The following is a 22823-nucleotide window of genomic DNA, read 5'->3' as shown; positions in this document are numbered from 1 at the left end:
GGTAAACTTCATAAGTGTTTCTCAGTTTTTCTCTCCCCTGCCTGGGTGGGACAAGATAGCTAGAGTGTGCTGGATTTGTTTATTTCTCTTCCTGAGGTCACTTAGGGGCTGATTATACCCAAGCAGGTTAGGTTCTGGTTTCCCCTGAGGGTAGGCCTTTTTAAGGAGAGCAGAGTGGTCTGATGTATTTCAAAATGGTTCATATCTCCTTTCCCTACCGAAAGGATGAGGGGATTTTTCTCCCATATTTACTGTGGTAACCTCGTCCAGCTTTTGGAGGTAAAACTCACAATATTGTGGGGCCCTCCTTATGACACAGTACCCCTGCAGTTTTAACTTTCAGAGTTTTCCACAGTGAGCTTCCAGTAATTTGTTGATTACGGTTCAGCTTTTCCTACCCCATCACTGGTTCCCAAGATGATTTCTACTAGTGAGTTTTTGCTCTGCTAAGCCTTGACTCTGTATATTCACCTATCTGTCTCTCCAGTTTTGGAGGCAGCACTTTGCCCTGTGTCTTTGCTGGTTTGCATCCCTCTCAGAAGCTTCCCTGGTGTAGTCTGGAATTCTCCCCCTGCCCCGGAAATACCTGAAGGGCAGGGAGAAACTGAAGAAAGAGGCAGGCCACTCCAGGTCAGTAGGTGTCAGTTTTAATAAGCTAAGGGAACTTAGGTACGAGACGCTTGTCTTGAGTGGCAACAAGATGAATGGATCCCTGTACCTACCTGCCAAATCTTAAGTTTATGCAGAGGCCTTAACTGGGTTCTGTCACATGTACACCGTGCAGCTGTTTTAAACACCACTTTACTGTCTCAAGGCTATGTCCTTGGAGGAGCCTCTGTAGCATAAAAGGCAAGTGGAACCCACATTCCAAGGACAGAGAAGAGGGTGAGGAGCCTCCAACAGCCTGGGTCCAGTTCATGGGTCAGCTGGCTGTCATCATGTCTGTTCAGTGACCTTCTCCAGCAGTCTTCCTCACTCTTAAAAATCCAAGCAGAGGGGCGCCTGGGTGGCTCAGTCGGTTGAGCGTCGGACTTCGGCTCGGGTCATGAACTCACGGTCTGTGGGTTCGAGCCCCGCATCGGGCTCTGTGCTGACAGCTCAGAGCCTGGGGCCTGCTTATGATTCTGTGTCTCCCTCTCTCTCTGCCTCTCTCTCTCTCTCTCTCTCAAAAATAAATAAACATTAAAAAAAAAAAATCCAAGCAGAGTTGTTGATTTTTCAGTCTGTTCAGCTTTTTACTTGTTAGGATGGCGTGGTGATTTCCAAGCTCCTTACACGCAGAAATAGAAACTGGAAGTCCCACCTTCAAGGTCATGTCTTAGTACTCCTATCCTATCTCCGCCCACAAGGTGACCACTGTTCTGCCTATAATCATCATAACTTACTGGTTATTTGAATTTATTTTTATTTGAATTTAATCATGCATGTAGTGTATACTCTTTAGGTCTGTCTTCATTTGTTCAACATTATGTCTGTGAGCTATTTTTCTGTTTTTTATAGTAGTTCTATTTCATTGCTGTATAGTATTCATTGCTGTATAGTATTCCATTGTATGCCTATATTATTATCTGTTTTACTGTTGATGGGCAGCTTGTTGTTTCCAGGTTTTAGCTCTTCTGAATAAAGGTGCTATGAATATTCTTTCAGCTATTTTTTGATGAACATATGCACTTTTATTTCTTGGTTATATTTCCTGGGAGTGGAATTGCTGAGTCATAGGATAGGCATATGTTTAACTCTAATAGCACTGCCAAATAGGTTTCCAAAGTGATTTTACTGATTTTTACTTGCACCAACAATGTAGAAGAGTCTGGTTGCCCCACATACTTGCCAACACTTGATTTTGTCAGTCTTTCTAATTTTGGCCATTTCAACAGGTATACAATAGTGTAATTTTAATCTGCATGATAAGTAGAACTGAAGGATTTGTAGATCTATCCCATTACTAAAGTTTTTTTGCGTATATGTTTGTTTAGAGTCTAGAGCATGATCAAATCAGTGAGGTTTTTTATGGCAAGTGATTTTTTTTTTTTTTTTTTAAGTTTTATTTAAGTAATCTCGGCTCAAACTCACAACCCCAAGATCAAGAGTTGCATGATCCTCCAACTAAGCCAGCCAGGTGGCCTGGCCAGTACTTTTTAAAAATATGTTTAAAAGCTCACCAGGTGATTCTAATGTGTGCCATAAAAAAACAAATAAATAAAATAAAACTTACTGGCTATTCATATGGGACTTACTGGGACCCATCATTAAATCATTGATATATGGTGGTATTTCAATTGTTTTCTTTTTTTCTTTTAATCCAACATAGTTAACACACAGTGTTATGTTTGTGTACAATATAATGATTCAACAATCCATGTATCACCCAGAGCTCATCACAACAAGTACATTCCTTAATCCCCATCACCTATTTCACCCATCCCCCCACCTGTCTCCGTCTGGTAACCATCAGTTCTCTATAGTTGAGAGCCTGTTACTTGGTTTGTCTTTTTTTTTTTTTCTTTTGCTCATTTGTTTTGTTTCTTACATTACACATTTGAGTGAAATCATGTAGTAGTTGCCTTTCTGTGGCTGATTTATTTTGCTTAGGATCATACTTTCTAGATCTATTCATGTTGTTATAAATCTCAATTTCATTCTTTTTTATTGCATCCATTGTATGTATATATACCACATCTTTATCCATTCATCTATCATTAGACATTTGGGCTGCTTCCATAATTTGGCTATTGCAAATAATGCTGCTATAAGCATAGGGGTGCATGTATCCCTTTGAATTAGAATTCTCATATTTTGGGGGTAAACATCCTGTAGTGTGATTACTGAATCGTAGGGTAGTTCTATTTTTAACTTTTTGAGGAACCTCCATACTGTTTTCCACAGTGGCTGCACCAGTTTGCATTCCTGTCAGCTGCACATGAGGGTTTCTTTTTCTTCACATCCTTACCAACACTTGTTTCTTGTGTTTTGGTTTTAGCCATTCTGACATGTGTCAGGTGGTATCTCATTGTAGTTTTGATTTGATTTGTACTTCCCTGATGATGAGTGATCTTGAGCATCAGTTCATCTGTCTGGTGGCTGTCTGGACATCTTTGGAGAAGTCTCTGTTCATGTCTTCTGTCCATTTTTTAATTGGATTATTTGTTTTTTGGGGTGTTGATTTGTGTAAGTTTTTATGTATTTTGGATACTAATCCTTTATCGGATATGTCATTTGCACATATCTTTTCCCATTCTGTAGGTTGCCTTTTAGTTTCATTGATTATTTCCTTCACTGTGCAGAAGCTTTTTATTTTGATGTAGTCCCAGTAGTTTATTCTTACTTTTATTTCCCTTGCCTCCAGAGACCTATCTAGAACAGTGTTGCTACAGCCTATGTCAGAGACATCATGCTCTCTTCTAGGATTTTTATGGTTTCAGGTCTCACATTTAGGTCTTAATCTATTTTTTTTTAATTTTTTAAAAAATACTTATTTTTGAGAGACAGAGAGAGACAGAACGTGAGTGGGGGAGGAGCAGAGAGGGAGAGGGAGACACAGAATCTGAAGCAGGCTCCAGGCTCTGAGCTGTCAGCACAAAGCCCGCCGCGGGGCTCAAACCCACAAACCACAAGATCATGACCTGAGCTGAGGTCAGACGCTTAACCCACTGAGCCACCCAGGCACCCTTGATGGTCTCTTAATTTCAAACTCATTCTTTGCTCATCTACCCTCCATGTTTCAGATATTTCGTATCATATTTTACATTGTTTTATCTTGTGCTTCTCTTGGCTGATTTTTTACAGATATGCTTAATTTCCTTTTTCTTTTGTGCTTTCTGTTTTTCTTACTCTTTCTTACTTATGGGTTTCGTTTTTCGCTCAGAGTCCTCCATAACGTTTCCTATAGGGCTGGTTTAGTGGTCATGAATTCTTTTAACTTTTGTCTGGGAAACTCTTTATTTCTCCTTCTATTCTGAATGATAGCCTTGCCGGATAAAGGATTCTTGGCTGCAGATTTTTCCCTTTGAGCACTTTGAATACATCATGCCATTTCCTCCTAGCCTGAAAAGTTTCTGCTGAAAAATTAGTTGATAGCCTTATGGGTTTTTTTTTTTTTGTACATACGTAGCTATCTTCTTTTCTTTTGCAACCTTAAAAATTTTTTATCACTATTTTTTGCTATTTTAATTACTATATCCACTTGGTGTGGACCTCCTTTGGTTGAATTTGTCAGGCGAGCTCTGTGCCTCCTGAATATGGATATCTGTTTCCCTCCCCATATTCAGGAAGTTTTCAGCTGTCACTTCTTCAAATACATTTTCTGCCTCCCTTTCTCTCCTCCCTTCTGGGATCTGTATAATACAAATGTTAGTACGCTTGATGGAGTCACTGAGTTGTCTAAGTCTGTTGTCATTATTCAGTGTTGTTTGTCTCTCACCTGTTCACCTTGATTGCTTTCCATTACTCTGTTATCCAGGTCACTGATAATATTTCTCTGCGTCTTGTAGCCTGCTTATTCCATTTAGTATATTTTTAATTTCACTTATTGAGTTCTTCATCTCTGATGTGTTAGTTTTTATTTCTTTGTCAAGGGTCTCTGATGTCCTCTACCCTTTTCTAAAGTCCAGTGAGTATCTTTATGATCATTACTTTAAATTCCATATCAGGTGTATTACTCATTTCTGTTTCGCTTAGATCTCCTGCTGTAATTTTGTCCTGTTCTTTCATTTGGGACGTATTTCTCTTTCTCCTCACTTTGTCTACCTCTCTACGTCTGTTTCTCTATGTTAGAAAATCAGCTACCTCTTCTGCTCTTGAGGGTAGGGGCTTTACGAGGAGGTTCTGAGGTGCCCTGGAGTGCAGTGTCCCCTGTTCACCAGAACCTGGCATTTAAGTGTCTCTGAGTCACTTTTCCTTTCAGTTCAGATATTTGCGCTGACTCTCTGCCTGTTGAGGGCTGTGCTTGCTGTCTGTGATGTTAGTAAGACCCAGGCAGGCTGGGTCTGGGGGACCTGGCCACAGAAGGGCTCAGGGGGCAGGGCCACAGCATTAGCAAAAATTGTGCTCAGTGCAGGATCAAGGCCATCAGGCTTGGAATGGACGAGTCTCTGGAGAACTTGTGGAGACATACTGCTAGCAGGTTAGGTAGCAAGTATCCGTGCAGCATCCCTTCCTGGAGGTGGCTCTGTTTATGCTGGTGGCAGAAGAGGAAAATGGCACCTGCTAGCTCTTTTGTTCCTAGAGAAGTTCCCCCAACACACTCCCTTCCAGCTTGCCCAGCTGACTTTTAAAGCTCTAGCCTTCCAAGTCCTGCTGGCTGTCCAAACTCACAGAATTAAGCCCCTCTGGTTTTCAAGGCAAGATGTTACAGGAATTCATTTTCCCCTTACAGGCTCCCTGGCGTTTTTCCCCTCTCTGTGGCAGCAGCTCCCTCCCTCCTGTGGGCAGCTCCAGACCCGTTTCTGCCTTTCTTAACCTCTCCAATGTGGCTTTTCTACATGTAGTTGTGGAGTTTGTTCTGCCAGTCTTCAGATCAGTCTCCGGTTTATTTACTAGGATGTGAGTGATATCTATTTGTAAATGTGGGACAGGATGATCCTAGAGTCCTCTTATTCCACCAATTTCCCAAGCCTTTCTCGTCTGTGGGGTATTTTTAAAAAAATCTCCCTAGTTAGTTCTAAGATGCAGAGAAGGTTGAGAATCATTGGCATAATATGAATGAAACATTCCGTGCTTCTCAGGGCTTTGCTGTATACTCTTTAGAAATGAAACACCAACAATAAAACCTTTATTAGGTACTTCTATGTTAATTTATCTCCAATTTGACCCACTGAAGGGGTTTAAGAAACTAGTACTGAGCTTGCACTTTTTTGGTCATAGAATATATTAACTCTCCAGGTCAGTTCTAGCCTCCTTGTTTTGGTTTTGCATTTCTCTTCATGTTACAAGGCTAATTCTGCTTTTCAGGTACATTCTAGCACATAATGGATCAAGACAATCACTTACTATAAAATAAATGCACTTTGGGGTGCCTGGGTGGCTCAGTTAGTTAAGCATCTGACTCAATTTCAGTTCAGGTCATGATCTCAAGGTTTGTGAGATCAAGCCCTACATCTGGCTCTGGACTGACAGTGTGGAGCCTGCTTGGTATTCTTTCTTTCTCTCTTTCTTTGTTCCTCCTCCACTAGAACACTTACTGTCTCTCTCAAAATAAATAAATAGACTTAAAAAAATAATAGATGCACTTTTACTGTTAGTATGTACAGCACTATCACAATCACATGTAGTATTAAATGCTCAGCTTTGATCGTCTCCTTAAATAGGAGTATGAATTTAGAATGTATTTGGAATTACCAAGGAAGGAAAGAAAAGGAGCATGACTTTGTTGTTGCTTTATCAAATAAAAAGGGAATAAAATGTGTTCACCTTTTTGTTCATGAATATAGGAATAAACCTAACCTCCTGTAGATACGTAGTTCTTCTGCATGAGGATGATTTTTGATCGTCTCCAAAGAAATAGAATCGTAATTGGGGGTGTGATATCCATATATTGGATTTAAATTTTTTTTTTAATTTATATCTCCGCATTCTTTCTTTTTTTTTTTAACAATTTATTGTCAAGTTAGCTAACATATAGTATATACAGTGTGCTCCTGCTTCCTGGATAGATTCCCGTGATTCATCGCTTACATAAAACACCCAGTGCTCATCCCAACAGGTGCACTCCTCAATGCCCACCTCCCAGTTTCCACCTCTCCCCTTCCCCCTCTCCCCCCCACTCCCCTGCCCCTGTCAACCCTCAGTTTGTTCTGTGTATTTAAGAGTCTCTTATGGTTTGCCTCCTTTGTTTGAAACTATTTTTTCCCCTTCCCTTTCCCCATGGTCTTCTGTTAAGTTTCTCAAATTCCACGTATCAGCATTGTTTCTAAAGATTGAACTATATAATGTGTGTCCATACTTATTTTCTGACTTGGAAATAATTTGGTGCTGGCTGGAGCAGATTTGTACTGACCTGTAAGAGCTGTTTGTTAAATTTCCAAGAATTTTGTAAGCCAGCTGTTAAATACAGACATTATATAAAAATTAAGATTTATAAACTTAAAATATATATATTAAAAACAGTAAATACTTAAAACTTGTCAGTTCCTAAATATTTTACTATTATCTGTACTCTTGAGGTTATTTGTGTCTGTGGTATTTCTCTGGTAGAAATACTATATAATGATGTGCTACTGCACATCTCGTTCCATCTCTGTAATCAGTGAGGTCATGTTGGAAGCTTGAAATTGGCCATAGTGAGAGCATTGACACCCTGAAAATTAATGCAGAGAAGCCTCAATAAAATGGAGGTAGAGGCCAGAAAGGGGAGCTCTCATGCCCTACCACTCATCATCAATTGTAGACCCCAACAGGGAGAGAGTACCTTTCTGATAAGAACAACCTATACTTCACTACCCCAGCGGAACAAGAAAAGATTTTTCTTGTTGCCCAGCAATAGCCCAGCCAATGAGAGACTGTCACAACTCAGCCAATGAAAAGCCACTAAGACCCCCAGTTTATTTCAGTAGACTTTTTGTTTATAACAGCCCCTCCTAACTCCCCCCCCCCCCCACCTTTTTTCAATAAAAGAATGTTCCTCTTCTTTGTTCTCTGGACTTGCCCGTATTTTAGCTATGGTTTTGCTTGTAGCTTACATGTCCTGAATTGCAGTTCTCTACTATTCCTGAATAAATTCATTTTGCTGGTAAAGTAACTGGATCTTTTATTTTTAAGGTAGCATCATGGAAATGGGCAAAGATCACAAATTAGGGCTTTTAAAAAATTATTTTTAATTTGGAGAACTGGTTATTAAACATTCACAAAGCACAGTATTGGAAGCATCTTTCTTTTATTCAGTTAATGCCTACTGTGGGGTAGGTACTCTTTATCAGTTGTTTGAATATATCTTTCCTTAAGTATTATTTAAGATGTATATATTTTCTTAATTTTATACATGAGAAATATAAGAATAACAAAGATCACAAAACAACTATGTTGTAGATATGGTATTTTAACTTAAGTCTCTCATTTCAAAGTCCTTACCTTTCTCATTATATCGTGCTGTTTTTCTGATGCTTTGGAATATGTTTTTAAAGAGGTAACATTTGAGCTGAGCCTTAAATTATGGGCAGGATTTTACTAGATTTGAAGATGAAAGAACATTTTAAACATTGGAAACCATTTGAGCAAATGTTTGCAGATTTCATTCCAGAAATGGCAGGTAGATTTATTGGTAGAGGCTCTTTAGAAGGGTAAAAGTTAAGAGCAATAAAGCCTGAAAAGTTGATTGGACCCTATTGTGGAGGACCTTGTCTTAGTCCATTCTGGCTGCTATAACAGAACAGACTAGGTGGCTTTTAAACCATGGAGATTTATTTTTCACAATTCTGGAGATTGGAAGTTCAAGATCAGGTGCCAGCAAAGTTGGGTTCTGGTGAAAGCCCTCTTCTAGGGAGCTCTCTTGGGCCTCTAAGAACACTAATTCCATCCATCCTTTCAAAGGACCTTCTAAAGGACTCACCTCCTAATATCACATTGGGTAATAGGATTTTAACATGTGAATTTGGGGAGTGGTGGATACAAACACTCAAGACCTTCACAAACCTTAAATGACATGGATCTTAGAAGAGGCTCTAACTTTATTTCTAAAGGACATAATCCTCAAAGCCTTTTGTATAATTATTTTGAGTGTTTAATTTAAATTCAAATTCAAGTTTAATTTAAATTTAAATTCAAATTCAGTTTCAGTTTAAAGCATGAGTGAAGTACCGTGAATGGATTTTGTCCTGGAAGATGGCATGGAGTTTTTGGTGTTGAGCCCCTGCCAATTTATGTATTGGCTATTAATTTTCGCTTCTATAATTAATGTTTTGTAAATGATGTTTCTAAAAGTAGGTCATTCTTTGTGGGTAAGTGAATAGATAATAGCTAGAATATTTATATTTTTTTTTGTCAAATGACTATTCCTATTAACCTCATTTATGGCATAAAGTAGTATTAGTTTATCATACTTTTCATTTTCAGAACATTTGTTATAAACTAAAACAACACATGGTTTAACTGCTATAATTTTATCTGCTGCGTCTGTATCATTAACTATTTGTCCCTCCTGCCCCATCTCTTTTGCAGTGTTCTTTGCCTTTAAATGATCCATTGGATGCTCCTCTTCAGTTTCTCTTGTCACTCTTATCAGTTCATGCCATCTACATCCCTGGATTGATAACTCCCAGATTTATGTCTTCATTCTGAGACTCTAGACCTGATTTTGAAATTTCTAATGTACTAGTGGACTTGGATACCCCACAAACATCTTAAATTCAGAACATCTACAACAGAACTCATTTTCTGACCTTCCCAAAGGCAAATAAACCTCCACTTTTCCCACGTTGTTGAGTGACATGGTGGTCTTTCGAACTGTCCAAACCACAAATTGGGTATGGGTCAGGAGGAGGCATAGGTCATCCTAGATGTTTCTTCCTTTCTTATTTTCAGCAATCTCATCACTCTGTAAGTCTCTTCTGACTTTTAAATAACTCTCGAATCTACTTTTTTCCATTCCCATAACCTTAATTTAGATCATTATTATTTCTTAGAACTGTGAAATAGTGTCTTAAATAGTTTTCTGTGTGCAGTCTTTCCTACTTTCCCTTCAGTCTAACCTCCCACTAGATCAACAATAATTGATCAGGCTCTCCTGCTACTTTCTCCTTATCCCTTTCAAGATGAAGTCCAAGCTGTCTGGCATTATGAAGCCCATCATGGTAGGCTGCTGCATACTTTTCTAGCCTCCTTATTATTATTACTTTAAAAACTTCTAATTTTGGTGTGCCTGGGTGGCTCAGTCTTCTAGTGTCTGATTCTTAATTTTGACTCAGGTCATGATCTCATCATCTCGTGATCTCATGGCTCTTGTAAGATCGAGCCCCATGTCAGACTTCACACTATCAGTGTAGATTCTCTCTTCTCTCTTTCTGCCCCTCTCCAACTCACATGCACACATTCCCTCTTGGTGTTCACCACATTGTTAAGTGCTTCCTTCTGGTGTTCACCACATTGTATTATAATTATTTCCTAAATACACAATACACTTTAAACTTCTGTATGCCCAAGACCTTTATTTCTATTTTTATTTTATCCCTTGCACATTGCCTAGAAGATAGTAAATACTTGTTGAATCACCAGCTGTTTCTAGGAGGAAGAGGAGTAAGAACTTTCTTACAGCTTGAAAAAGTGATGACTATTTAGATAGCTAGATCTTAGTCATGAAGGTTGGATTAGAAACCAAAGAACCTAGTGTCTCTTATTTGCAAGAAGCAGACCCTTAACTCCAGCAGCCACAAATAATCCAGCTGTATTGTAAGAATGTAGTAGTAGTGAGGAAAATAGGAATCTCAAAAGAATCCAAGATGACAAGAACATTCAGGATGCCAGTGGAAAAAGGAATGTCTTTTCAAGAGATGGTGCTGGGAAAACTAGATTATCCACATGCAAAAGAATGAAGTTGGACACTTATACACAGAGTAGCTCAAAATGGATCAAAGATCTGAATGTAAGACCTAAAACCATATAACTCTTAAAAAGAAAACCTTCATGACATTGGATTTGGCAAATATTTCCTGAATATGGTAGTAGAAGCACTGGAAACAAAAGTAAAAATAGACAAATTGACTACATCAAAACTGGAAATTTCTATGCATCAAAGGATACAATGAACAGAGTGGAAAGGCAGCCTATGGAGTGGGAGAAAATATTGGCAAACCATATATCTGATGTGGTTAATAACAGAATATAGAAAGAACTCCTGGAACTCAACAATAAAAACACACCCCAATTAAAAAACTGAGCAAAGGACTTAAATAGACATTTCTCCAAAAATGATATGCACATGGCCAACAAGCATCTGAAAAGGTGCTTGATAGCACTAATCAGAGAAATGTAAGTCAAAACCACAATGAGGTGTTGCCTCTTAGTTATTAGGATAGTTACAACCAAAAAACTAGTAAATAGTGCTGGTGAATATATGAAGTAATTGGAACTTTGGTGTACCGTTGGCGGGAATATAAAATGACACAACTATTACGGAAAACAGTATGCTGTTTCTTCCAGAATTTAAACATAGAATTACCATATGATCTAGTAATCCCACTTCTGGGTATATTTCCGAAAGAATTGAAAACAGAACCTTGAAGAGATACCTACATACCCGTGTTTATAGACTCATTATTCACAATAGCCAAGAGGTAGAAGCAACCTAAGCGTCCATTGTTGAATGAATGGATAAATAAAATGTGGTGTATACATACAATGGGATATTCATCTTTAAAAAAGAAAAATTCTGGTGCATGTTACAATCTAGATGAATCTTGACATTGTGCTAAGTGAAATAGACCAGTCACAAAGTCAAATAACTATATGATTTCATTGATATGAGGTATCCAGAGTAGTCACATTCACAGAAACAGAAAGTAGGATGATACTTGCCAAGGGCTTGGGGAGAGGGGAATGGAGAGTTATTGTTTAATGTGTGTAGAGTTTCAGTTTTGTAAGATGAAGAAGTCCTGGAGATTGGTTGTACAACAACAACAGCGTAAATACATTTAATAGTACTGAACTATACACTTAGAAATGGTTAAGATGGTAAATTTTATGGTATGTGTTTTTATCACAATTCTGTCTATCTATCTATGTATCTATTTATATATGTATGTATGTATTTATTTATTTTCCTTTGGGGGAGTTTATTTCCCGGTTAGAAAAGGAGCAGGGTCAGGTTCTTGGGCATTCTAGGCTCAGGCCTGACAGGGGAGGTAAGAGGAGGGGGAGGCACAAGGGTGGGCTCCCACTGTGTCTACTTGGTCCCACAGTTGTCCTGGCTGGATCCGGAGAGGGCATGTCAGGGACGGTGGCACCAAGCCTGGGGGCAGAGGTGGCAGGCCAGGGGGCCCAGAGGATGGCACATATGGAGACATTGACAGGCCAGGCACACGACTCCAGGCTGGCAGGCCCAGGTGGGATAAGTAAGGCTCAACCACTGACCTTGTCCAGAGGGGGGCTGTCTGCTGGGACCATGGGCTCCGGCACTGCCCGCTGGGACAGAGAAAGCAGGGGCGTCAGGACACCTGGCCTCCTAGGTTAGAATGGAGACTACTTCAGTTATGGCAGTTTGGCTTTCCCCAAGCCCCTGGAGCCGTCCCCACAGCCCTGGCTCAGGGAGGGGGCTGGCTAATCCCCGGCAGGCAGGAGAGCAACAGCAGCACGTCCCACACACCTCCCCAGGGCCTCAGGAATTGCCAATGGGGCTGGGATGGGGGAGATCATGTGCTCATGCAGACGTAGGAGATTAGAGGTTAGTGACGGCGCCCACAGCACATGTTCTACATGTTAAGGCATCATGGTTAGATGGTTACTAACAGTGTTGGATTAATTGACTGGACACAGGTGAAAGCTGGAAGGTGGCTGGCCCCCAGGAAGCCTCCAGTTATGCACCCCACCCCATTCCCACCCTGGAAGAAGAGAAAGAACAGGATTCAGGGCAACTGCAAAGGCCCACAAGGATCTGAGCACCCCATGAGATTCCCTTGGAAAAGCCGGGACCTCAGATCAGGCTAGGACAGGTAGGGGAACCTGAAGAGGTATGGAAGGGAAGGTGGACACCTGGGCTGGAGGCTCCCTCTCTCCTCTACCCCCCAGCACAGGCAGAAGCAGCAAGGCGAGACCGCCAAGGAGACTTCCATTCCTTTTTGATGGTAAGGTTCCACTCCCAAGACAGGTGGTCAGTCTTATCGTCGTCTGTGAAGCAAGACTTGATGTTGTAGCTGTCATGAGCCAGCATACCCTTGGGTGCCTCCTCCATGGAGGTCAGAAGCTCATACTCCTCTGCCTGGGGACCATAGCTTTCCATCAGTTACCAGGTGGTCGATGTTGTCAATCTTGACGCATTTCCTGTACGTGTGCTGGATGTATTTCATGCCGGACACAGTCTCCCAGTTCACATCTGGTATTCCATCCCCTCCTTCAGCACAAAGGACTGCTTCTTGAAGCTCTCCAGATCACTTATCAGGTCCAGCTCCAGAAGACCCAGGGCTGTACTGCACACCAGGATCAGGCGGGTCACAGCAACACTGGGGATTTGGGGGTCAGCAGACACAGCTACGTGGCCCAACAGGGCCTCCTTGTACTTGCGCAGACTCTCGTCATCCTTGTCCAGCTCCTGGATCTCCTTGCCCTTCTGGGTGGGGGGGCTTATGGTTGACCACGTGTTCATCCTCAGTCTGTGCTAGCCGCAGTCTGTGCTAGCCACTGAGCTATGGGTTCCTGCTCAGCCATGCTCACACCTAGCTGACTCGGACACTGGAGGCTTGACCACGCTGCTCTCATGCTCCCTCCTGCACAGAATCCACCACAATTTTAAAAAAAGAATCTAAGAACAGAGATTTTCATAAGGTCATACTTCAGAAAGGAAGAACTGGACACAGATAACATTGTCAATAAACTTTGACAAGCTTGATTAACACTTGTGAGCTAGAGTTTGGGAATGTTTAAGCTGTGACCTGTCATCTGCATAATTCTCCTCTTTGCTTTTCTTTTCCACTCATTTGTCTTCCAATACCCGCATTGACTAATTCTCTCAGCATCCCTTATTTACCCTTCAGAAAGAGTCTGATTAGCTCAGGACATTTCTCTTTCCTCTATTGGGCAATACTTTTCTAACCGGCCCTTCTCTTAGCTTGTGACCTGTGGATCAGCCAGCCTGTGTCAGGGGCTCTTCTTTGTTTCAATTACTGGGCACCCCTTAATTAGGGACTATGAAAGAAACAGTTTCTCTTAGTAGAGACCAGTGAATTTCTGTAAATTTATGCATAAAGTAGCCAGATATCCCCTAAACAAGACATTTCAAGTTCTTTTAAAATAGATACTATTTTCGGGCACCTGGGTGGCTCAATCTGTGAAGCAAGTCTGACTTCAGCTTAGGTCATGATCTTGCAGTTTGTGAGTTCCAGCTCTGCATTGGGCTGTCTGCTGTCAGCACGGATCCCACTTCAGATCCTCTGTTCCCCTTTCTCTCTGCCCTGCGCCCTGCTCACACTCTCTGTCTCTCTCAAAAATAAATAAAATACTTAAAAAAAAAAAAATAGAATAGGTACTACCTTAGTAATAAGGAGCTTTCTCCTTTTCTCCACCATCATGGTGCAGCTGACCGTTCCTCACCAGGTCTTCTCACAAGACTTTCAGGAACAGGCAATTCCTTGCCAAGAAATAAAAGCAGAATTGTGCCATCCGCCTGTGGATTCAGATGAAAACTGGTAATAAAATCAGGTACAACTCCAAACGGTGGCATTGGAGAAGAACCAAGCTGGGTCTATATATATAAGGGATCGCACGTGAGATGGTACACATATTTATGCTGCCTGAAGGTCATGTGTTCTGTCCCATCCTTCTGTAAACCTCCCTACTACCTGAACAGCAGATGTTTTATCAGGGAAATGATTTTTCTCTGTTACTATGCTTCTATACCATAGGTTGGTTCAGTTATAAATATGTGAGACCTTTCGATTGAAAAAAAAATAGAATAGTAATAAGGAGGATATAGTGGATGCTGTGGTGCGTAGCCCGTTTGCTCCCTTTGGAACTAAAGCCCTCATTCCAAGAGTATTGCTTGCTGAGGGCTCATAGCTGAGTCTTCCCAGGAATTGCCTCTGCCAATGACAGTTGCCTTGTCCATGGTTATACCCCTAGAGGATAGCCTGCACCTAATGATCACTGGTAGAGATGTGGGGGTACAAGGGCCTGGCCGCCTTGCCTTAATTTGGACAACTGTAAAGAGCCATCTCAGCTTCAGCGCTCCCTATGGTATTGGCCAACACATATAATGTTACAATAACATTGCTATTTTATCCAGTCTTACTGGCCTCTACTGAAGTACTTTACTGGAGATCTCTCCAGTACTTGTCTGAATGCAAACTTCTCTTTCACATCTATTTCAGAGACTCTTTCCCTTGGAATCCCCTCTAAAGTGGAGGAGTTTTGTTTTCCCTTTTTAAACTTTTGGAATCTTCTCTAATTTATTTTTCCCTTTACTTGCAAGCCTTAAGTAAGATTTAGTTTTACTGATTCCTCACTTGTTTGAAATCTGTGATAAGATGAGCTCTGAAATAAGACTTTTTAAAAAAAATCAGTATTGGGGGGGCGGCACCTAGGTGGCACAGTCAGTTGAGCCTCTCTTGATTTGGGCTCAGGTCATGATGCCAGGGTCATGGGATTGAGCCCCATATTGGGCTCCGTGCAGAGCATGGATCCTGCTTGGGATTTTGTCTCTATCTCTAAAATAGAATAATTAAAAATAAATTTAAAAATCAGTAGTTTTTATAATATATTTAGGAATGCAAGGAAATAAGTTTTTTGGTAAATGTTTTAACGTTTAATTAAATGATTAATGTTTAAATGTGTAAGGATTTTGCATTATTTTGAAAGTTCTTTTTTCATTGGCCTAACCAAATAGTATTTCAGTTTGACATTTTAGTCTTTCATTATAACTGTCTCAAAATAATTAAAGTGCACTAATTTTGAAATATTTATAATTAACTTTTTTTTCTATTCCACACGTTTCCCCCTGGTTTGTTTTACTACAGTGATATCCACAAGAAGTAACAAATGTGTTATTCTGTACTCCTTGGGTGGGACAAAGGAGAGAGTGGATGTGGAGCACAAATGCATAATGATTATTTTAACACCTTCCCAACTACAAATCTGACTTTTGGTGTAACTCATGGCACTCCTTGCCGTTCAATAAACATTTATTGAGAACCTTTTGCTTGCCAAATCCTGGGCTAATCTCTGAGCACACAGATATGGCTAAGAGTGTCTCCATCCTCAAGGACCTTACTTTATTCACTCAGATCTTTGTTCTTTTGCCCTAGGAATACAAACAGGGATACAAGGATGTAGAGATAGTCCATTTTTGTGCCAGATAGTATAAACATTATTAGGTATAAGATTTATCGTGATAAAATGGTTTGTATAACGAGTAGAATGTAACATAAATGAGGATCTATGGGAAGCAGAACATTTCTGGAGCTGCCAAGAAATAGAGATTTGGCCTAGAATGACCCTAGGATTTATGTTATCCGTAACTATTCCGGTAGGTTTGGTATTAGAGGGTCCTAAAGAAAGAGGGGCACATGCTTACTGTTCTAGGTATTTATTAAAGAGTCTAGTTGGGCTCCCAAACTAAATCAGTGGTGCTTTTTCCCAGAGCAGTGACTACCTTATTTGTTTTTTATATTCTCTAGAATTTAGTAAGAATGCCTTACACATAACAAGCCTTCACTAAATGTTGGGTAAATTTGTCTACACCAGTGTTTTTCAAAGTGTGGCTTGGAGGCCCTAGAGGTCCCCAGGAATATTCCAGGGAGTCTACAAGGTAAAACTTTGAAACGTTACTGAGAAGACATTTGAATTGTTTGCATTTTTCGTTGTTGTGTCGTTTGCACTGATGGTGCACAAGAACAGGTAAATAAAACTGCTGGTGTCTTAGCAGGAATCAAGGTGGTTGTCCCAAGCTGTAGGAGTAGTCATATTCTAGACCATTATGTACTTGCATTTAAAAAAAATTACCAGGGCACCTAGGTGGCTCAGTCAGTTAAGCGTCTGACTTCGGCGCAGGTCATGATCTCACGGCTTGTGAGTTCGAGCCCCATGTTGGGCTCTGTGCTGACAGCTCAGAGCCTGGAGCGTCTTCAGATTCTGTGTTTCTCTCTGTGTCTCTCTGCCCCTCCCCTACTGACACTCTGTCTCTCAAAAATAAATAAACATTAAAAAAAAATTTTTTTTAAATTACCAGCTTCACTTAAGAATGTCTTTAGTGAAGCAGTAAAAGTTTTCAATCTTATTAAGCCTTTTTAACATTCTGTGGGACAAAATGGGAAGTATGTATAAAGCACTCTTGCTGCATGACAAGGGTAGCTGAACTAACTGCAGAAGCAAACTGTGGCTCTATTCAGACTTGGTTATTTAGGAGACATACTTTTGGAAAACCTGTTACTGTAAGTAAAATAATTGACATTATTTTTTGCCAGCGGTCAAATTCAAGTTTTCCAGCAAAAATTAGAATTTTGGAAAATTTGAATCCAAAGACTGTTTTTGATAAAAATCAGATATAAAAGTAAGACTTTTTATTATATAAGGAACTGTGTCAATATTTGGATGATATGTGTAAGTCATCAAACCAATGGTTTCTAAATGACCAATGCATGATGTTACCAAATCATGCATATGTGAAAGACACATTCAAAGTACAGGGTAGACCGATGGATTTTAATGCTATAGATTATGAAAGATGTTCATCATTATGGTATCATGCTTTTATATTCCACATTGTAGTTAACTTTTAAGACAAGACCACTTGCTGGGGCGCCTGGGTGGCTCAGTCGGTTAAGCATCTGACCTTGGCTCAGGTCATGATCTCACAGCTTGTGGATTGGAGCTCCGCATTGGGCTCTGTGCTGATAGCTCGGAGCCTGGAGCCTACTTTGGATTCTGTGTCTCCCTCTGTCTCTGCCCCTCCCCTGCTCTCACTTTGTCTCTCTTTTTCTCTCCCTCTCTCTCAAAATAAATAAACATAATAATAAAAATCTTTTTTTAAAAATTGACCCTTGTCAAGTTTTGATATAGTATCAAAAAAGTATATCCACAATTATTTGAAAAGACAGTAGCCACATAAGCCATGTTTTCTTCATATACTTCTACCAAAACAACATATTGCAACAGATTGAATGTGGGAATAGATAGAAGAGTCCAGCTGTCTTCTCATAAAGGCAGAAGAATTCAGAAATTTGCAAAACCATGTAGCAGTGCTACTGTTCTAAGTTTTTGTTGCTTTGAGTATAATTATTTTCATATTAAGAATTTATGTTAACATGTGTATATAATTATTACTTTTTTTTTTTTTTTTTTTTAGAGAGAGAGAAAGAGTGCAAGCTGGGGAGAAGGGTAGAGGGAGAGAACGAGAGAGGGAGAGAGAATTCTAAGCAGGCTCCGTCTTAGCACAGAGCCTAATGCAGGGCTCAGTCCCACAACGCCAGGATCATGACCTGAGCTGAAATCAGGATTTGGATGCTCAACCAACTGAGCCATCCAGGCACCCCTGTATTATTACTTTAAAATGGATTAATAATTAGCTTTTTTAATTTACAGCATTACTTTCTAATACAGTAAACATTGATAGATATAACCCATGTAAATAAAAGCTTTTGGGGATACTTAATGATTTTTAAGAATGTAAATGGGTCTAGGGGTGCCTGGGTGGTTCAGTCAGTTGAGCATCCGACTTTGGCTCAGGTCATGATCTCATGTATTAAGGGTTCAAGCTCCTTAAGTCAGAGGCTGTGCTGACAGCTCAGAGCCTGGAGCCTGCTTCAGATTCCGTCTCCCTTTCTCTCTCTCTCTCTCTCTCTCTCTCTCTCTCTCTGCCCCTCCCCTGCTTGCTCTCTCTCTCTCTCTCTCAAAAATAAACATTAAAATAAAAAGAAGAAGAATGTAAAGGTGTCTTGAGCCCAAAAAGTTTGAGAATTGCTGATCTGTATAGTGTTATCAATAGATTCGTTTAAGACCTACCTTATATATTTGACAGTATCTTCTGTCTCACATACTTAATGATATACACACTATATGAAAAGTATTGTTGGGTGTCATTCAGTATTTTAATTAGGCCTTTTTATATTTCATGGAAGTAGAGACTAGACCACAAACCAATTTGCATTCATACTTGCTTTTAGTAGTATAACTTACCTAATTATAAAAGTTCAGTGCAATTTTTTTTTTTTAAGTTTTCTGGCCTTGGTGTGCCTGGGTGGCTCAGTCAGTTAGACGTCTGACTCTTGATCTCGGATCAGGTCTTGATCTTGGGGTCGTGAGTTCAAGCCCTGTGTTGGGCTCTGCGCTGGGTGTGAAGCCTACTTAAAAAAAATAATAAAAGTGGTTTGTTTTTTTTTTAAATAAAGTTTTCTGGCCTTGAACCTTTCCTTAACCCCTTAAAAATTAGTAATGCATGAGCTAGATATGACAACACTCTCTTAGTTATTTTAATCTTAAAAACAATTCTTTCAGAGAAAATCAAAGAACCTCTTATGCTCTTGGCAGTAAGGTTCAGTTCTGTAAATTAAACACACACACACATTTTAGTTATTTGGTTTGGTTTTGGTAATTCTGTGCAGTGCAGAATCAGGGGTAGCAGGATTCAGGTCTGAGTGTTAGAACATACAATGTTAGGTATCAATTGTGTACCTAACATGTATTTTATTCTAGTGGGCACTGTTGTTATAAGTGTGAGTGTATGTGCATGTAATGCTTTTAAAGCCATTACTGGTTTAAAAGGGAAGGGAGGCAAGGAGAAGAGAGGGATGAGGGATACCTGTTCTCTGTGAAAAGTGGAATCAATGGTTTAGTTATTTACTCTGAAGTTTTTAAAGTGAGGGAAACTAGATAATTTTTAAGACCCTTTACAGGTATAAAATTCTCATTTTATCTTGTAGCCATGCATGTTTCTTAAATCACATAGGATTGGAGCAAAAAAAGTTTTTATTAACCAGAATTGACTTTCTGTTACCGATTAACTATATTAAGTTCCGAAAGAAATTTGTATTTTATAGAAAATGTGCTTATAAAATTAAGGAATGTATTTTTAAACATTATTTGACTGTTAGAACAGTAAAGCCAGAATGTAAAATTTTAATTCTCCTAGTATACAGATTTACACAGTTTTGTTGTATCAGGGCAACTCTTTAAACAAAAGCTGCCTGAGAAGCCCATTATGTACAACAGGAAAAGTAGAGCTGCTGTAGTTGAATTAATAATGAAGTGTGGCTTTCTGTGATATTTTTTTCAGTTGTAACTGGTAGCCTTACCATAATACTATTTATGAGGCAATTTATTATTGCCCCCTGGGATCTGCAAGTAACTTGTTCTTAAATAAGAAATTTAAGTTGACTCCAGTTTTAAAAGCCGGATACATTTTTATTATATTAATATCATATTTATTATGTGTTAGGTAGGTTGTAATTATTTTTTTTAATGCTATAATGATGGCTTTTAAGTGCTATAAACATTAACAGTGTTTTGAATATTTGCCTCTTATGATTTGGTGCTATTTACAGCTGTTTCTTGTTTTGTTTTGTTTTGTTTTGTTTTGTTTTGTTTTGTTTTGTTTTGTTGTAGGAGTCTAGCATGGCTCAAGAATCTCCCAAAAATTCAGCAGCAGAAATTCCAGTGACTAGTAATGGAGAAGTTGATGACTCTCATGAACATGGCTTTAATAGGGTAAGAATATTTTCCTTTTTCTTGATACAGAGGACCACGATAAGCCTATCAGATGAAAGTAATAGAATTTAATTTAGGAATATTTTCTTAGATTGGCTGAAGTGTTAGGAACCTAATGTTACCACGTAGGGATGACTAGGTGGGTTATGTTCGTGATTTGTCAAGGTTAAGCTGCTAGCCAGTAAACATTCATGCTTTGATGTTATCATCAGTAGTTCTGTTATATGACTGGAACAAAGTATATCTGATAATTTTGGTATATGACTTTATGAAATTATTTAATATTTGTGATAAGAAAAAATACTAACTATAGGTTATCCTTTCAAAAATTGGCAGTAATCTCTTTTCTGTGTGTCTTTAGTACATATTTCCTAAGTAGGCTTCTCCTGACTTTGCCATTTACTTTCTAAAGTGGCATACTTGACTTGGTGGACAATGAAAGATGCAGTGCTTTCAATGTTGATCTGCCTCTCATTTGAAATTGAAATTTAATGCATTTTAATGGAAACACCATGGGTTTGAAGATAATTTGGGTGCACATTTTAGCTATGTCATTTCTAGCAGTGTAACCTTGGGCAGGTGTTTAATCTCTTCTAGTTTTTGTTTTATGATCTCTATAAATGAGAATCTTACTTTCATGGGGATATTGATATTAAATGAGATAAAATAAATAATATGCCTAGGATAGTCCTAGAAATGGTAGTGATGGTTATTATTTCTGGATATATTTACAATAAATACCCCTTTTTATTACATTTGATACGTGTACAACTTTAAAAATATAATGTTCATATTTTTGAAAAAGGAATAGTTGAAAGAAATGAATTATTTTATAGGTTTTTTTAATTTAATTTTTTAAAATAAATTTCTTTAATGTTTATTTATTTTTGAGAGAGAGAGAGAGACTGAGCATGAGCCGGGAGAGAGAGAGAGAGGGAGGCAACAGAATCCGAAGCAGGCTCTGGGCTCTGAGCTGTCAGCACAGAGCCCGATGTGGGGCTCGAACCCCCGGACTGCAAGATCATGACCTGAGCCGAAGTCACACTCAATCTACCGAGCCACCCAGGCGCCCCAAATTATTTTATAGTTTAAATAGGACTCTTTTTCATATGCTGAAGAATAAAATCCTTTATTTTAACATAATTTGACATTTTGGGTCAGATAAATTCCTTGTTGTAGAGGATTGGCCTCTGCATGTAGGATGGTTAGCGGCATCCCTGGCCTCTTCCTCCTGTTGTGACAAGCAAAAATGTCTCCAGACATTGCCAAATGACCCCTGGTGTGAGGAGAAACTCACCTCTGGTTGAGAACCACTGTTTTAGATTGTTTTAATTGATTTTAGTAAATTCCACTGAATTTCACTTATTTTTGCCTTCACAGTTTTTTGGAAGGAATCAATGTGTCTTCAAACTTGAGGGTTATTTTAATTGTGAGTGCTTTAATTTGGTGTCTATGTACCTGTGGCCTTAAAATAGAGGAACTCACAGAATAGAGACTCTTTAAATTCTGGGCACACAAAGGAAATCTTCACTTCAGGTTTTAGTCTTTCTTGTGTTGGAAAGTACTAAGACACACCTGCATAATAAGCTAATCACGTTACCATCATTAGACTCTAGCAGTTACTTTATAAACTTCCGTTAATTCAAATAACTCATTATACCAAGATTTTAGTTAATGATTGCTTCATTTTATTTTTGGTAACAGTCCTTTTGCAAACTTATTCTGCAGATAGTTACCGAGTATCTGCTGTGTATCGAGTATCTGCTGTGTATCACACTGTGGATATGGTAGTGAATAAAAATGACAAAAATACTGCCATCAGGGAGTTGATATTCTAATAGACAGTCTAATGACTTTAGTCCAAGAAAATGCAGTACATACAAATGCTGCATTGTTTTGGATATTCACCTGCCACCTTAAGCCTATTTCTTTTTCTTTTCTGTTGGTTTTGTTCTCTTTTGAGCTACCACTTACGCACAGTAAAACACAGATGTTAAGTATACAGCTCAGTGGAAGCACCACACACATCAAGATGTAGAACATTTCCAGGACTTTAACTGGCTCCGTCTTGCCCCCTTCAAGGCAGTACACTGCCCTGTCTCCCAGAATAATCACTGCTACTCTGACTTTAGCATCACAGATAGCTTTGGACTATTCCTGAACTACAAATAAATGGAATCTTACAGTATGTACTCTTTTTTGACTGGCTTCACTCAGTGTTATTCCTGTGAAGTTTATTCAGTACTGTTGTTTGTGGCAGTATTTCATTCTTTTTCACTGTGCTGTAGTTTTTCATTCTGTTAATATGTCACAATTTTGTATATCCATTCTTCAGTTGATGGATACCTAGGTTTCCAGTCTGTGGCTATTATGAATAAAGCTGTCGTGACCATTCTGGTGCAAGTCTTTTGGTGTATGTAATCACCTATTTCTATTGGGTATATACCCTAGCGTGGAATTGCTAGATACATGATGTTTGGCTTTGGTAG

The 22823-nt window shown here is 39.2% G+C and overlaps 1 protein-coding gene and 2 pseudogenes across 6 annotated transcripts in view; 2 read left to right on the top strand and 1 right to left on the bottom strand.

Moving 5' to 3' along the window:
• The window catches only part of ARFIP1 (ADP ribosylation factor interacting protein 1), a 122684-nt gene that overhangs the window by 26447 nt on the left and 73414 nt on the right, over positions 1–22823 (top strand). For all 6 annotated transcript variants that reach the window (XM_053901189.1, XM_053901187.1, XM_019441263.2 and 3 more), the window contains one exon: positions 20233–20334. In XM_053901189.1, the coding sequence (XP_053757164.1) occupies positions 20242–20334 (93 nt within the window). In that variant the 5' untranslated portion in view covers positions 20233–20241. The remainder of the gene's footprint in view (positions 1–20232; positions 20335–22823) is intronic.
• Positions 12701–13347, bottom strand: LOC109262519 (rho GDP-dissociation inhibitor 1-like; annotated as a pseudogene).
• On the top strand, positions 13827–15186 carry LOC109262138 (60S ribosomal protein L39-like; annotated as a pseudogene).

Source organism: Panthera pardus, unplaced genomic scaffold (genome assembly GCF_024362965.1).
Source record: "Panthera pardus isolate Hobbes unplaced genomic scaffold, ASM2436296v1 HiC_scaffold_13, whole genome shotgun sequence".
Lineage (NCBI taxonomy): Eukaryota > Metazoa > Chordata > Mammalia > Carnivora > Felidae > Panthera > Panthera pardus.
This window is presented reverse-complemented; position numbering and strand designations above follow the sequence as displayed.